The following is a 16058-nucleotide window of genomic DNA, read 5'->3' on the forward strand; positions in this document are numbered from 1 at the left end:
CTAGATGGAGCTGTGGGTTCATCCTGAATCAAGGGTGATCATGGATCTAAGTACGGAGTACGCTGGAGCTGCGTCATCTAGCCTTAGTCTGGGTCAGGTACCCGTATGGAATCTTCCTTTCCACAGGTCAAGTCCAAGCTTCGTCTACCGTCTCCTGAACACGAATCAAGACTTGACCGCTGCTTTGAACTGGTTTATCGGTCAGTGGCAAGGGACGTGTCATGGAGTCCTTTTGCTCGGTCTAGCGGAAATCACTGGAGATCAAGGCAAACATCTAAATAGAGAGCAAGTACTTTTCAGTATGGAGGAATGTACCCCAGGTCGTTGCAATCGATCGCCCGCACAGGCCTCATAACGGGATTTGGAAATCGAGTCCGCGGGATTTGAGCATCTCGATATGAGATTCTGGGGTCTGGAGAGCTTCGGGAATAATAAACATAAAGCAAATTAAAAAAAAATCAATCAATTTAGAGGCTGACCCAAGCTGATCCAAGCTGATTAACCAAGGTTCAGGCCCAAGCGAGTCATATGTCTATCAATATTGGACAGAGTTTTTGGTAGAATTTGTCTTGGTCTAGCCCACGGGGATGTTGCTTTTACCGGGCTATGCCAGATGCTTCGGCCGAATCTGATCGACTCGCGTCTCAGATTCCGTGTGCTAGTTTCGAGCCACTCCATACCTAGTCAAAACTAATGCAGCGGAAGCCTTCCGATACCGTTACTAGCCTTGGGATCTTATGCAAGTTCATGCATCATAAACATGGATTTTGGCGTCGATGGCTCCAATTTGGGGGCGGATCGGGTCGTTCGGTGTGTCGATGTTAGTGCACATTAGTACAGCGCTATCGCTGGAAAAGTCCTGAATGTGTGCTCTGTGGTTGATGGAAGAAAGCCGTGTCTCGCTCAGTTTTTTTGGTTTCGGTTTGGAAGCTATGTATTCCATACCGAACAAGATAGACATTAGACAGATTTAAGCTTGCGCTCACTGACGGTTTTCTGCAACTTAGTGGATGAGCTTGCGGGGAATTATGAAACCACTATGCCAATGGATTTACCAAGAGATACGGTGAAGCGAGCTACATGCCGTCCGGATCCTTCGCTTTGGCACCAGGAACGCTTTTTGAAATCTGGAGATTTCTTGTGTACTGTGTAGGTGTACACGTCGAGTAGAGCATATCTGACAAATATATGACCAATACCTGACAAAATTCAGTCAACCGCTCCAAGGTTGGAAGTACCGTCATCATGAAGATTTGATATATGCAAGCTGCAGGTGCAATCTATTTAGGTATATGACAGCTGCTAGCGGCATGGGGTCTGCATTAGCAACCAATCTAGATCCGGGAGGACGTAGATATTTTCTGTGGCAGTGGATAAACTAGTGCCACTTCCAAGATTGTAGCGGTGCTCCGTAATTGAGACACTTGGAATTTTTCAGTCCCCTACCAACCTGTAGGGTCACACAAGAAATAAGATATTCGGAATGGGACCGAAAACAGGAACATGTTCGTTCGAGTGACCAGATTCCAAATACCATTCGAAGCTAACTCAATAAAATCTTGGTATTTCTCGTAGTGCGTAATCTTGGAACAGACATCGACCAATAAACATAGCGGTGTGAAATCTCTTGCTCCAACAGGAGGGTGACGGGCTGAGATAGTGGAGGTTTACGCTTGGTGAAATAGATCCGTGTGATTAAAGGTGACAGCATAGCCATTTAGAGGATCTGCAATCGAAATCAGCCAGTGAGAAGTGAGGGTCTCACTCTGAATTTCGATGGGTCCTCGGGAGTGTCACTCTGACAGGAAAACGGCCGCCATCCTCGTTGCTTTTGTTTTCTTACTCCACCGAGGGAAAAAAAAGGAAAAAAGAGCCAGATATGATTCTGTCGTTGGCTCCACCGTGAGGGGATTACTTTGAAATTGCCATGTTTGCTTCTACCTAGGTTTGTGAGTCTGGCTACTGTTGCCTCGGACGAAAGACTCAGCATTCAGGTATTACAAGTTTGTTTGCAGGATTTTATGGGGAAGTAGGTCCGAAATTACATTTTCATTTTCATTTTTATTTCCTATTTTATTTTCACGGCATCTCCATTTCAAGTTTTTCCAAGTGGCGGAAACCTGTGTGGATGCTGATCGAATGATCTAGTACAAAAGAAGGAGAGAGAGGGCAAAATCAACCTTCTCTCAATTGGGAGAAGTGGGAATCCTCAATACGATTCTGGATCTGCCTGCATTCAGGCTTACTCCTACTTTAGCGCTACTCGATAAAGTCCATCTTCGTGACTTGTACCTTTCTCGAAGTACCATCTCATTCCCCCGAAGATGGTGGCGATGCATCTCATTCCCCCGAATCCCTTATTCATCTAGACCAGAACAACAGGACCAACGAGAAAATTGGTGCAGCCGCCACGCAAGGTTTGCACTCTACTCAGCGCCCAAGCCGCTACCCATTCCCAACTGGACCTTGAGAGGAAGGGGGGCAACACAGTGAATCCAGCAAATCCCGATCCTGACTGTAAAAATGATTGGGGCTGGACTCCTACGGTGGGCAAGCCTCGTACTTTTGGCTTGGACCGGTCACCAAGGGGGTAGGAGGAAGTCACTGACCACTCGTCAAAGTGTGTCGCATTAGATGCTGTGCAGATTTCATATGTAGTGTGGGTTTCCATATCAAGTGCCGTGCGCGATCGATCCCGCAGTATGATTATTGTAACCTGCCTGTGTACTATGCCTTATGCTTATCGTGGAGAAGGACCAGGCTATCCTTGAATTTGACCCTGTACGCATCGTATGATTTTTCCCTCCCCTCTTTGATCTCATGTCCTATGCCACTATTTTGACTTCATCTTGTGACATCTTGCCTTTATTAAGGGGTACATAGAGCTGGAATCTTTGATCATAAGATATGACTCGTAGGTGAGAGATGTTTTGCAGGAAAGCAGGAAATTGATTCAAGTCTATTCAATACTGAGAAGGCTGGTCTAGATTTGATTATTGGCAGACAGAATGATTATCTCCAAAGTTGACTTCGCAAATAGAATTGTTGGCTCTTAGTGCCTCATTTGGATGACCTTAAATTAACTGTATATTGTCAGTCATAGTCGCTGCTGGAGTTGTACTTTCCGAGTTTGTTGGAGATACTCGTATACTTCTTGCCCTAATTTCAGGGTTTCAAAAAAACCAACAAGACCACCAAGAATTCCAAAAAAATCATGGAAGAAAAAAAGCCACAAATTGGCTCGAGTTAATTCTAGACCCGACCACTCATGTAAAAATCCCCATCACCACTACATTCGCCTTCAGCCGCTTCCCACAGTTTGCTTTTTTCTTAACCACTGATCACGTGACTACGCGTTCTTCATCAAGCGCGGGGGATCTTCAAACTTCCCCCGCGTTAAGACTTAGACCCGAACGATCTCTTTCACTTCACCGTGTGTGCGTGTTTGCCCATCTTCTCTATCAAGATGGCATCCCTCAGGAGACTCACAGATATCCCAACTTTATCTGACCTCTACCGAGATGGCATAATGCAAGAGTCTTTTTCCTCCAACGAATCGCCGTCGCAAGTACTAAATGACATCGTCTCTCCATTTCGCTATGACATTACTCAACTTGAAGTGGACGCCATCGTGAATGCTGCTAATCGCTCCCTTCTCGGCGGTGGAGGTGTTGATGGTGCTATTCACCGCGCAGCTGGCCCACAGCTATTGCAAGAATGTTCCCGTCTGGATGGCTGTGAACCTGGTGATGCGAAAATTACTCCAGCTTATTACCTCCCCTGCGAACGAGTGATTCACACTGTTGGACCTGTCTTCCGACTTGAATACAACCGAGATCCCAGTCGTCCCTTTGTTCTGTTGCGATCATGCTACCGTCGCTCTCTCGAAGTTGCTGTGGAAAAAGGTATTCGTAGCATTGCTTTTTCTTGTATCAGCACTGGTATCTATGGATTTCCCCACGACAAGGCTGCCTTTATTGCTGCGGATGAAGTCCGAAAATTCCTCGAGGAGCCCGAAAATATCGGCAAAATAACCCGCGTTATCTTTTGCCTATTTCAGCCAGAGGATGTGGCCGCTTACGACGAGGCGCTCCCGTAAGTGATCCTTTCCCAGTTCCAGTTTTTTCATTTTTCCATTTTTCCATTTTCCCCCATTTTATCCTGTTTTCAGCTTTTTTCTTTCTCATTTTTCCATTTTTATCCAGCTTTATATCTTTCTTGTTCCTGCTTGATCTTCGCAATTCGGCTACAGAAAGCTAACAACTATCAGAAAAATATTTCCTCCCGCATAGGCGAAAGATCCTAAGGGTAGCCTAGCTGCATGAGGCCGGATTCCCTTCGGTGGCTGTAATTGAAAGTCCAGACTGGACCTTTCTTCACCATCTAATCGCATAACGATTTTCACGACTTTACGTGACCCATGTACTCTAAAGAAAAATTTCCCCAAGCGTTCTGACCCGAGAGGGTACAACATATGATTCAGCTCTCTCTACATCTCTGTCTCTTTTCTCTTTCATAAATTGTGAATTGATTTTGTAACCCCGCACTTCATCGATACTTGGCGTTTGATCCCCTCTCTGACAAATCTACATCGGCCTGTATCTAAATGTCCTATTCCATTCTGGTTCTAGGCCACTATGTTACACACTTGAAGTTGAGATCTGACAACCTGCAGAGATGATATGATGATTACTACAGGTAGATTTCGATTCTGAGAGACGAAACGAGTGCAGGTAGTACCAAACTGCTTTTACCTCCGTCTCGATACTCAAATTGGGCGATATGCTTCATCTCGGATCCGAGATATCTGGATGGCGTTTTCAGGGATCCACATCAACCTTGGAAGGGTTCAGGATTGGAACCTTCAAACGAGATAGTCTTTCATCCCGCTCGATAAGATTTGACCGGGAGATGTGGGGATATACCTAGGTATAAGTGACCTCAGGCCTAATATGAATGTGAGACGTGTTCCTTGTTGAACCATATAGTGCGTGATAAGGCAGATGGAGACCGTCTAAATCCCAAGGCCTCCAGGGACTCAAAGGAGAGCGGCGAAACCCTCATTGTCATATTTACCATGCTGCTGAATTTAATTCAGATCCATTCTAGGAGATTTCAAGTACTCCGGGGCATCCAAGATTCTCACATCCAATTGAGCTTCTATCCTGAACTCGAGAGGTCTAAGACTTATCCATCTATCTTTAAAAAGAGGACACTTGCACGCTCTTCGCTCTTCGACAAAGTCTTTGGATATCAAGATTTTGATACCCTTACAGTGTACAGTATCCGTGGACACACTCTCTTCTCCAACTAAATGTGTCGTGAAATCGAAACTGATTCACTTTGGTCTTAAAGATCAGAATCAAATACCCATTGATAGCTTTTTAGAAAATGATTATGATTCGAAGTAACTCACGATCGAATGCCTAGGTACGACTGAAGATCGAGCCCATTTTTAAATATTTATATGGTGAGAGGGTGAAATTCAGAAGCCTAAACCGTATGGAGTCAAGGAACAGGAAGTCGGGACTCGACGACTCATAGCACTGGTTCTCTACCGATGTAAACATTGTTCTTTCATAGAGAAGATCGGTTGTTGCCGTTGAGAAATGTTTACACTGTTTGCATTGAGACTCGGCCGATCATGTCCCTATCATCCACAACTTAAACAATCGAAGCTATCAAATTCACTCTCCACTCTTTAACCATGCACAATTAATTACCCTACTTCAACTGTTCAAGAGACGACGCTGTACAGATACAGTTAACATCCAATCAAAATGCCACCCCAAACTTCCGAATCACGATCTCCGAAATCAGCGCAAGAAAAATCCACTGCACACTTCCTCAATCCCAAATCAGCTAAAAAGCTCGCGCAAAAGCTCGCCCCCAAAGCTCCAGCTCAACCACAACAAAAATACGCCTCCCTGGAATACCAAGCCAAGATCCTCGCCCAAAAACCCAAAGTCAAACTCCTAGATCCCAAATCACTATCTAAAAGACTCTTCGACTCTTCCATCTTCTCTCGGCTACGGCTTAGCTATACCCGCCTGCCTCGCTTTGTCAAAATCCTCGTTCCGCTCATACCAATCTCTGGCTTCTTCACTCAAAATGTCGCGCAGCTAATGTGGATACGCGGTCCCTCGATGACTCCCTATCTGAACGAAAACTATGATCAGGACCATACTAAATCCGACTTTGTGCTTGTCAACCAGTGGTCATGGGGACTTTGGTCCCAGAGAGTGTTAGAACGGGGCATGGTCGTAACATTCCGGTATGGAGAAAATCCAGACATCCTCGGTCTGATATCTCGTTTCTACAGAGATGCTTTAATACTACGCTGCTCTATCATTTTGTACTAATTCTGTCTCTTTGTCTAGTTCACCGTCTGACCCTACTAAGATTGCTGTGAAGCGCGTTGTCGGACTTCCGGGAGACCGCATTCACACTCGTGAACCGTGCCTTAAGCCTTCGCAGATCGTGCCATTCAATCATGTTTGGCTGGAGGGTGATGCCGAGGATCCGAAAACGACGATAGATAGCAATACATACGGACCTGTCAGTATTTCTCTGATTTCGGGGCGAGTGCTTGCGGTTCTGGGGCCTCGCTGGCGGTGGTTGAATTGGAGGGACTGGGACGAAGATAAGCCTGAGTATACTTATCGGAAGAGTGTTCGGGATCGGGTTGTCAAGAATGCTGTGGTTCTGGGGGAACCTGAGCTGGGTAGAAAATTCTAACTAAAGATTTGAACATCTTGTCAAGATTCCCGCGGCGGGAATTTGTTAAGACTAGGATTAGGGTCCCTTGGGGCCTTGTACCATTATATCATTGTATTATTAAGACTATGAGGTGCCCTTGTTTAAAAGAGCCAATATTAAGTATTATCCGAGCCCCGAGAAAGAAATCAAAATCCAAGGCGCTCGTATGGAACCCGAGTTACTGAGAAACAATGCGAATGTCTTCATGATTCTCCTCCTGGAGACGATCGATCTCAGAAGAGATACTCAACACCCATCTGTCCTTCTCAACACGACTACGGGCCTTGAACACAATAGTGCGGCCATATTTTCCCAACGTTGAGACATGTCTTAGGGACCGTTTAGCTTCCCCTTGTGCATCCTGCTCTTGGGCACGGAAGTAGCTTTTCTTGAGAGGTTGCCAAATAACGAATGTGATAGCTGCGTCTTCGTCACGGCTAGTGAAACCGTCGGAAGCTAAATATATTCGAGGTAAGGCGTGAACACCTGGGTTATTACTGTCAAAAGTCTGGTTGGCATATAGCAAATCGCTCTCAGTGACAAGTCCGGAGTAGATGTAGCAATCGCTGAGGTCAATGGTTGTTTCGAGATCTTGGTGAATGTGTGGGATTTGAACACCGTTCTGCTTGCGGAGGGTGCTGCGGAAGATAAGTAATTTCCCATCTGTAAGAAGAACGTGGCATCTGGCAAAGGTGCCACGGCGACGGGGTTTCCGGTAGAGCTGACCGGACATCTAATCCTTTTCAGTAATTAAAGCTGTTTTCGAGTCTAAATCACAACTTACCCTGATGATCCGACAACCTGAGAGAGAACACATGTTATGCAAGTGAGGCGAAGCCTCAGCTTTTTTAACCTCCCACTTATCAGCAAACTGTCCCATGATTGATTCCGTCTCCTCGTCGATATCCAAAAGCTTAAGGTTACGTTGGCGTACAGCCTGGAACTCTGCGGTATCATCTGCGGTGCGCGCTCTCCAATACTTCACCAAGGCGTCCAGTCTATTGACCCATTCATTACAAGTGTCAACGTCATATGCCTGAAGACGGACAATCAGATCATTCTCCAAAACCATTTCAAAAATTCGATCGTCCTCAAATTGTTTGGTTGCACCGTCCTCTTGCCGAGAGTCCGCGGCTTCGGGATTGAAGTCCACAGCAGGCCCATCTTGTATGTTCGCATCGGCTGGAGAACTTCCACGGTGGATATGACGCACCTCACGAACCTTGCAAAGATCGATATATCCATCTGAATTGATCATGTTGTGTGCGTTCCTCTTCATCTGAGCGTAGGCTTCCTCGTCATGCCGTTGAACATATTCAGGGTTTCCACTGGTGAGCCATGCAACATCCCCATCTTGTACTGGGTACGGATCGATGTCCCAAGAGATAGGTGCCTCATTCAGGATTTCACGAGGGGAGGGTATGGTCGTTTCGTCAGTTGGTGATAGTTTTGGTGGTGCAGGAGGGTATGCCTTGGCTGGCCTGCAGAATAACAAGTGGTGGTCTTCTGTGAAAAAGTACAGTCTTTTGAAAAAAATCTTGTTCCTCCACTGATGCACACCTTTTTGAGATGTCAGCCGAATCAAGAATCCCTCGACTGGCGGCGGCTCCTCTTCTTTCTTGTCTTCAGTGTTGACTGTTGTGGAGTAGTGGTGCCGCGGCCGAAGTTCAAGCTCATGTGATGACTGCATCGCTATCGTGCCATACATGTTCTCTTCGTTGACGCCAAACACCCATTCGAGACGGTCATACCGTTTCCAGGCAAGACCCATCTTCTCTGTTTTGGACCAAGTCTTCAAGACCTCAGCCCACTCAGGCTGGCCCTCGAGCATCTTGATGCAGGTTCTAATGATGGACTCGGCAGCTAAATTACCAGCGGCGGATCGACTTAGAATGGTGGTATGCTGAGCATCATTTGGCGAGATTCCTAATTCAGCCTCCAACTTCTGAAATGGATTCTTGAAGATCAACGACACTCCAAGGTCAGGCACATTGATGGGCAGTTTGTTTGGGCGGCGCCAGCCTAAAAGCTGGCGGATGAAAGTATACCATTCAGCCGCATGCGCTGACGACTTGGGACGGAGAATGTATATCTTTGTGCCGTGTTTGCTAGGACGCCAAAGCACAAGAGTCTTATCAAGTGTCGAGTAGAAGTTGACCCCAGTGGTCTTATGGTTGAGCCCTATTTCGTGATAAGGCGGGGTTTTGTTATTCTTACTTTGCATGTCTGGTATCACGCGCGTGCGGTACATTTGCAGGGAAAACGGCACATGCTCTGCAGAGCTTTTCCGACAAACAACCAGGAACTCCCGCCATTTATCCGCAGTCCGAGTCTCCATGCGAAGGCTATCATTCTCGGTGTAGTTGTCAGGCAGAGTGTCTTGCATCGTCTCTTCAACGAGAACTAGCATTTTCTCAGCCTTGACAATCTCCCCATTTTGTACTTTTCGCCTCCGGGGTCGATTCGCAGAAATTGTATCCTGAGTCTTAGCAATGCGGTTACGCAACCTCTGTTGCCTGTGCATTACCTTATCATCAATGTTGAATCTAGCCATTTTCTTCGTAATTCGTCCCTCATGATCTGATTTGTCTTCCTGGCTATCTCCTTCGTCCTGCGGTTCCTGGTGCTCCAGTGTCATCCGAGAAATTCCCGAAGTTTTAGATTTCAACTTCTGCTCTTTTTGTTTTCCTTTCAGCAATTGGGTAGTGGAATCGGCTTCGCTCACTCCTGCAGAAGCAACAGAACTCAACGGACTTGTGGCGCGAGGATCTGCGATTCTTATGCTCCGCTCTGCTTTCGATTTTGGTTGAGCTCCGGGGACGGAAAGTGTTTGGTTAGCACGTATTGTTGACACCGATATCTGATCTGTATCTGGTGGACTGAATGCGTTCTCCCTTGCTGTAACGAACGAAGACGAAGCGGCGCCGTTATCGTACACATCATTTTGTTCTCTTTCGCCTGCTCGACTCGGCCGGGGTGTACTATCAGAGTCTGAGGGCAAGCTGTCAATTGAAGCGGCACTTTCAGCTCCGATGTCAATCCCAAGCCCATTTTCATTCCCATTTGCCTCTTCCTCCTCCCCAAGTGCAGAAAAGAAGACTGTACGGAGATCCCCGGTGCTTCCTTCGACTATTTCTTGTTCAGATAAACCAGATTCATCTTCCAACTCAGAGTCGTTGTTTGTGCGCGTGAATGTGAGAGTGATATTCTCATTCAAGGGTTGAGCCGTTGGTTCGCTGTTGCCCTGGCTCTGGCTAATATCTAGTTGGGTGTAGTGACGAGTCACGGGGTCAACTGAGAACGAAACCTTCTTCGAGGTATAATTCTTGAACCGAAGCCTTGATTTGTACCACGACTTTCGATGGTCATGAAGCCAACCCTCTGGAATTGGCCCTATGAAGAAGCGACGATTTGTCATATGCAAGTGATGGGCGGAGGCATGTCGCTATTAATTGGGAATATGTGAGCTAGGGGCGGGTACGAACGTGTGGGGATAATGGATCAGAGATCTGGGGTTAACATACTAGTTTTTGATCGGTGAAAGAGCCGACGGGTAAACCATGATAATGCTCATGGTGTGCCGGGTTAGTAGTTTCAGACTGTGCTGAGGTGCTGGCCTGATTCGGATCACTCATGATACCGATGATGCATTTACCCTTAAGGGGGTGAGATGGAGAAGAATGAGCTGCATGTCAAGAAAATGAGACCCATGAAATCAGGAAGCGATCGACCAGGAACGCGAGGAGCCAATTACAAGATGGATCGATTGAATCTCGATGCACTACCAGTGATGACGTCGGTACTCCGTACAGCGAAATTATGTAATAGGGATACAAAGTTCATTATATAAGCAGTATGCCTTCCGTGTTTGCAATGTTTACACAGTGGCGGTGTAGGGAGTAGACAGGTGTCTGGATATTGCTTCTCCCCAGCTCTTTCATCTCTTCCTTCAATTGATTAATCTACTTTACTAAATCACAGTTATGGCTGCTACTTTCCCTCCTGGTGGTACTTGGTTCGATACCTTGACCAAGTCCTTCGCCGATGTTCCCATTGACGCTGCCAACGACGATGCTATCTCCACAGACGATTTCCTCCAAGCTGCCGAAGCTCTAGTCTCTCTCTTCGGTAGATACGCCAGTCTCACTGCTATCAGATCTCAAACTCATAAGAATAATTTGTCTAGATGTCCTCGGCTCTGTCGCTTTCAATCCCGTCAAGAGTGATTTGCTGGGCAACATCAAGGTCCGTTTACTCCCTCTCCCTGCATAAGCTATAGACCCTATACTAATATACTGTATAGAAAATTCGGGACCGCAGACTCGAAGCCCCTGCCGAGTCTGAGACTCTACAGGCACTTGTTCTGAATGAATTGAAGACTAAGAAGCACACCGCTACCGAGGGTTTGCTCTGGCTGGTCCGGTGAGTACTAATACCAAGTAGCTTTGTGACGATCACTCTGCCTTTAGTGGAATGTACTGACTTTTGTCTCATTAGTGGTCTTGATTTCACTGCCCAGGCTCTCCGCCACAACCTTGACAACCCCTCCAGTGAGCTTTCAGACTCCTTCCGCAATGCCTACGGTGGCACCCTCAAGCCTCACCACAGCTTCATCGTTAAGCCCCTCTTCAGCGCTGCCATGTCCGCAACCCCATACCGGAAGGATTTTATTGCCAAATTAGGTGACAGCCAGGTTAACGTCGACACTGCCATGTCGAAGGAGGTTGCGGCCTTGGAGAAGTTGTTGGATATTCTGAAGAAATTCCAGGCCCGCAAGGAAGCTCAGTGGAAGTAATCTTTTCCCCTCATGGAACACCTGGCTAAATGTCAGCTATACTCTTGGTGTGAATTTAATATGTACATGTTGGATTCCGTGGCTCTGCGAGCACGTTAGCTTCATTCATATAGCGAATCTGCGATTGGCATTGAATATACTGTTTATAAATTAAGTACATGAGTACGCTGTGTTGTTAAATTACACTATTTTAGCGAACATACAAGTAGGAATATGCACCTATCTAGGTAGCTGTTAACCTGAACAACTCGTATAGCTATTTACTACCTACTGCGTACAGTTCAAAATATGATGCCCAGCCATAGCAGTGAACTATTCTAATGCGGCTTGAACGATATAGTTTAGGAATCCTTCAATAAATTTCGGGATATCTTTTGTAATGGCTCATAATCTCAAGAATCCTCCGAATACAAACTATTTGCATTATCACACCTGCATATATATCTCCGTCGAATATTGCAGAGTCGATGAAACAGTGCCATGAGGAGCTGCTGCCTGGACCACGGCTATGGAACAACCTCGATGATAAGTATGAAAGAAAGAAAAAAACATAATGGGTTCCGACAGATGACTCTTCTATCCCGACTTAATGAAGCCAGCAATGTATGTCAAGCCATGATTTTCCAAGATCCACCTTTAAAACCCTAGACTATTTAAATTAGGGGCCTATAATTCCACCCAAACAAATTGGTATTAGGTGACAAATGAAGCTGGAATCATCCGTATTCTGAAGCTGATCTGGCTAAGAGCCCTCAGCCTGACATGTTAAGTTAGAGCAAACAGGCTATCGACTACAAGGTGAACCAAGGCTGCGAATTGGGGGCTATGATAAACTACGACAAAATAGCCTTAATTCAACAGAGCCAACAAAGATAATACTTAAGTTCTCCCCGTCATCAACAGATCAGTTCGTTGCATCGGCTAGCTGCACAGCAGTACACTGGGTTCTAAAATGAAGAGCCATGCAATCCATGGCGGATGGTCTTGCCCGTAAATTAGAGACAGAATTCAAGATGTAAGAAGGATGTTGTCCAATGCACACCCTCACATCCACCCCAAAAAAGAAGTTTACCAAATAAATATTTTTGTAGGGTCCTCATTGTGGTTAGAATAGATAGCTAGTTAAGAAACCAGTGCGAGTGTAGTTAACTGACTATACCAGCTACCTCAGTACTGATAGCAATTTAATATGAGCAAGGCTGGAGATCCACAAGCCATATAACCTTGGAACCTTGGAAGTTTTCCAGTCTCAGGTTAATAATAGATCTAGCTTCATTTTCCCCAAATTCGAGTCAATCGATTGATTCAACAACAATGTATTATTATTTCGCTATCAGATAGATAGCCGTCCACGGGTAATGTACCAGACAAAGATAGACCTATTAATTAATAGGTATGCAAGTCATAAAATGCAAAGATACTAGTAGACTCTTTTTTCTGCATGGTTTGATAGTCCACGATCTCAGCCGTTTTTATGATCCACTGTGGAGCCGATTTGTAGATGCTAATTTCCCCAACTCTCGCTAAGCTGACTATTATCTTACCTATTCCTCATAGTGAAGCATTTCTCTCGACGCTCATTTTAGCACAATACGCGCCTAGATATCAGATGTACTCTTTGAAGTGTAAATTAATTATTGAAATATAGGGGAAACGTAGACCACGTGCCGAACTATTAGGAAACCTAGTAGTTCTTTAGTCCGACTAGAATCGAGAATTCAAGTATAGAATGTCTCAAATCGAGATCTTTGATCCGATATGACTATGACAGTTATGGCGAATTCTTCCGAAATATCATGGAGTCAGAGCAAGTTAGTTTTACATTGTTTCCCTTTTTATTTCTCCAAAATAGCTTAATTGAGACATAGCGGCATTGGTTTCTGCAGCGGATAAAGGAACTTGTCCACTCAAAACATCGTTGGCTGATATGCATTCCGACAGACTCCGCCAAAGATCTTTGGATCCCTTTATTTTTGGACCAGTTTGGAGTGGCAAGCTTAATGTTATCTAGTTTGAGGATTGTTTTGGTATAAGGTAAAAACGTGAAACGTAAAGTTAAATTATTTCCGCGCCTTAACACTCCTAAATTGAAAATTAAAACTGTCTTTCTTATTCCTTAGGAAAGCTTGAAGTAAATTGATTTGTGGAGATTCTCGTGGTCCGGACTTTTGTCTGCATTTGCTGCGAAACAGATTATAGACTTTCAAGGTTCTGCAAAACTCGTCTCCCCATACTTTGTTCTCCCTACTAATCTCTATTTTCAATGTTTCAAATCAATCAGACTACCTCGTGAAAGCGGGTCTTGAATTTTCCTATATTCATGATCAGCTCTAGCGTGTCTTCTCCATTATTTAGAGCTTTGGAACCCTGAGGCGTTTTTGGTCTGGTTGTTTCGAGTTTAAACACGGAGTAACGCTCGGGGCACTTTCCTATTACCGTTACGCTATTTACATATACCTGGGATCACGCCTAGGCCGTGAAAACTGTTTGTTTCTCAATTGCTCTCAAGGCTCTTTCTTTTCTTTCTCTAGAAGTTCCTGTGGACAAGCCTCTGGTTAGGAAGTCCCGAGGAAGTACAGTCCGCGACTTTTTACTATTCTTTCTTTTCCCCAATAATCATGCTCCATACATGACAAAATTCTATTCTTTTGTGATCTGTCATAATGCTTGAGTTGGAAGGCCGTAGTTTGATAATCTTCATCGTGACAGCTGTTTTCCTGGGTATATCCTTCGTTGTCGTCTGTCTGCGATGTTTGGTCAGAATCCGAATTGTTAGGGCGTTCGGATGGGATGATTTGTTTATGATATTTGCAATGGTCAGTATCTTTACATCTCCATATAACTAAGAACTCAACTCATATACCAACCTCTAGCTCGTGAATATATTATTTGGTATATGCGGTATAATTGGCCCTCTATATGGAATGGGCCAGAAAACCGAAGTACTCATAGAGCGAGGCACGATGGAAACTGCCATGTTTGTTCGTTTTCACCCGATCCTTTGAATTATAACTGTAGCTAACATTTCTTAGTGGTGGTGGCTGGGCCAGGCTGCTTATGTCTGGGCCTGTGCATTAGCAAAGATCTCGATTGCACTCACCTTATTACGTCTGACCGTCTTTCAGACTCATAAAGTCATTTTATACAGCGTCATTGCGGTGAATTCTGCTGTCGGTCTGGTGTTCTGGGCTATGATAACCTTCCAATGTCAACCGGTTTTTTATTTTTGGCAGCGAGCTCTCCTCATTTCACATCCTACCGCTGATATTCATGGAACCTGCATGAACCTCGATCGTCTTATCATCATTGCCTATGTTTATAGTGGAGCCGCTACGTGCTGCGATATGACTCTAGGAATCTTACCCTTTTTCCTTGTGTGGAAGCTGAAGATGGGGTTCACAACCAAAGCATCCTTAGCCGCTATCTTAGGTATGGGAGGCATGTAAGTAAAACACATTCTCTGGACATGGTGCCTTGAGCTAACATCTTCTTCCAATTCAGAGCCAGCGCAGCAGTTATCGTTCGTATTCCATTCTTGCATTACTATAAGAGCACAGATTTCCTATGTGAGTACAGGTTATTTTCATACGAAAGTTATACAAATTCTGAAATTTATAGATGCAACAACCCAAATCTCCATCTGGTCCAACGTCGAAGCAAGCCTAGGAATCGCTGCCGGCAGCCTAGTCACCCTTCGCCCTCTCTTCCGCTGGATGTTCGACCCTAACTACTCGGGACCGGAAAGCAGATCCTCCTTGATGGGCGGCAGCTTACCGCTATCTCACTTGAATGTTGTTGAATGCAATACAAAGGGACAGCAACACCCACAATACTGGCGGCCGGATATTGGACCTGAGGAAACACACGCCATTATTACGACCATCCATACTGTGAATCACGGCAGTCGTGTTAATAGCCAGGGTAATATGGAGTCAAGATGTGGCTCCCTTCAGATCAATAGAGATGTCAGCATTCAGAGGAACTTCTCTATTTCGGAGCTACCTTCCCGGGCTGAGGCATCTAGGTATACCTAATTAAATGAATTTATATTTTGATCTATCTCGATAAAGTTCCAAGGTCCGTGAAAAGGTCATGAGATGCGGGATTGGTTGTCGCTTAGAGGATCCTCGCCCGGGGGAGCAAGGCACGGTGATAACGATCCGGTGCTAGATGCAGAAAGGAGGAGCTTGCGCAAGTCCGCGATGAACAAGAGCTTTTATCAATTCAAATGCCTCCGAAGACGTGGATCCTATGCTTCATGCCGTTGCAAAAGAAAACCTGTAAAGCCTACAGGGCCACCGATATGAAAAGATTAACATTGGAGATAAAAGCAAAGGTGAAAACGGCAATTATGTCGGAAGCGATTGGAAGGTAGATTTGTTGAGAGGAGCTTCTCATCAGTATGATGGAATCATTGTTGGGAGAGAATCGAAGGTTCGTAATGGATATAGGTTTGGAGGAAAGGATTTCATGGACGATTGAGAGATTTTCGGAATTTGTAACA

General features: G+C 45.3%; 6 protein-coding genes across 6 annotated transcripts; 4 read left to right on the top strand and 2 right to left on the bottom strand.

Annotated features, from left to right (window-relative positions):
* Positions 1–2365: 2365 nt before the first annotated feature.
* On the bottom strand, positions 2366–2671 carry N7495_009325 (uncharacterized protein; the record flags this gene model as incomplete). Its single annotated transcript, XM_057211976.1, has 1 exon — positions 2366–2671. One exon carries the CDS (start codon positions 2669–2671, stop codon positions 2366–2368), a length of 306 nt encoding a protein of 101 aa, XP_057058839.1.
* A 795-nt stretch (positions 2672–3466) lies between these two features.
* On the top strand, positions 3467–4099 carry N7495_009326 (macro domain-containing protein; the record flags this gene model as incomplete). Its single annotated transcript, XM_057211977.1, has 1 exon — positions 3467–4099. One exon carries the CDS (start codon positions 3467–3469, stop codon positions 4097–4099), a length of 633 nt encoding a protein of 210 aa, XP_057058840.1.
* Positions 4100–5780: 1681 nt separating this feature from the next.
* On the top strand, positions 5781–6738 carry N7495_009327 (putative mitochondrial inner membrane protease subunit Imp2; the record flags this gene model as incomplete). The annotated part of the gene is made up of 2 exons (XM_057211978.1): positions 5781–6274; positions 6381–6738. The coding sequence occupies 2 exons, from the start codon at positions 5781–5783 to the stop codon at positions 6736–6738; spliced, it is 852 nt and encodes a 283-aa protein (XP_057058841.1).
* A 199-nt stretch (positions 6739–6937) lies between these two features.
* Positions 6938–10394, bottom strand: N7495_009328 (sporulation-specific 71 family protein; the record flags this gene model as incomplete). Its single annotated transcript, XM_057211979.1, has 3 exons — positions 6938–7492; positions 7544–10204; positions 10284–10394. The coding sequence occupies 3 exons, from the start codon at positions 10392–10394 to the stop codon at positions 6938–6940; spliced, it is 3327 nt and encodes a 1108-aa protein (XP_057058842.1).
* Positions 10395–10742: 348 nt separating this feature from the next.
* N7495_009329 (GLTP domain-containing protein) lies at positions 10743–11554 on the top strand (the record flags this gene model as incomplete). Its single annotated transcript, XM_057211980.1, has 4 exons — positions 10743–10887; positions 10946–11004; positions 11063–11181; positions 11257–11554. 4 exons carry the CDS (start codon positions 10743–10745, stop codon positions 11552–11554), a joined length of 621 nt encoding a protein of 206 aa, XP_057058843.1.
* A 2663-nt stretch (positions 11555–14217) lies between these two features.
* N7495_009330 (uncharacterized protein) lies at positions 14218–15724 on the top strand (the record flags this gene model as incomplete). Its single annotated transcript, XM_057211981.1, has 4 exons — positions 14218–14370; positions 14587–14983; positions 15173–15578; positions 15625–15724. 4 exons carry the CDS (start codon positions 14218–14220, stop codon positions 15722–15724), a joined length of 1056 nt encoding a protein of 351 aa, XP_057058844.1.
* Between the last annotated feature and the right edge of the window lie 334 nt (positions 15725–16058).

Source organism: Penicillium taxi (genome assembly GCF_028828555.1).
Source record: "Penicillium taxi strain IBT 34144 chromosome Unknown utg000006l_segment0_segment0, whole genome shotgun sequence".
Lineage (NCBI taxonomy): Eukaryota > Fungi > Ascomycota > Eurotiomycetes > Eurotiales > Aspergillaceae > Penicillium > Penicillium taxi.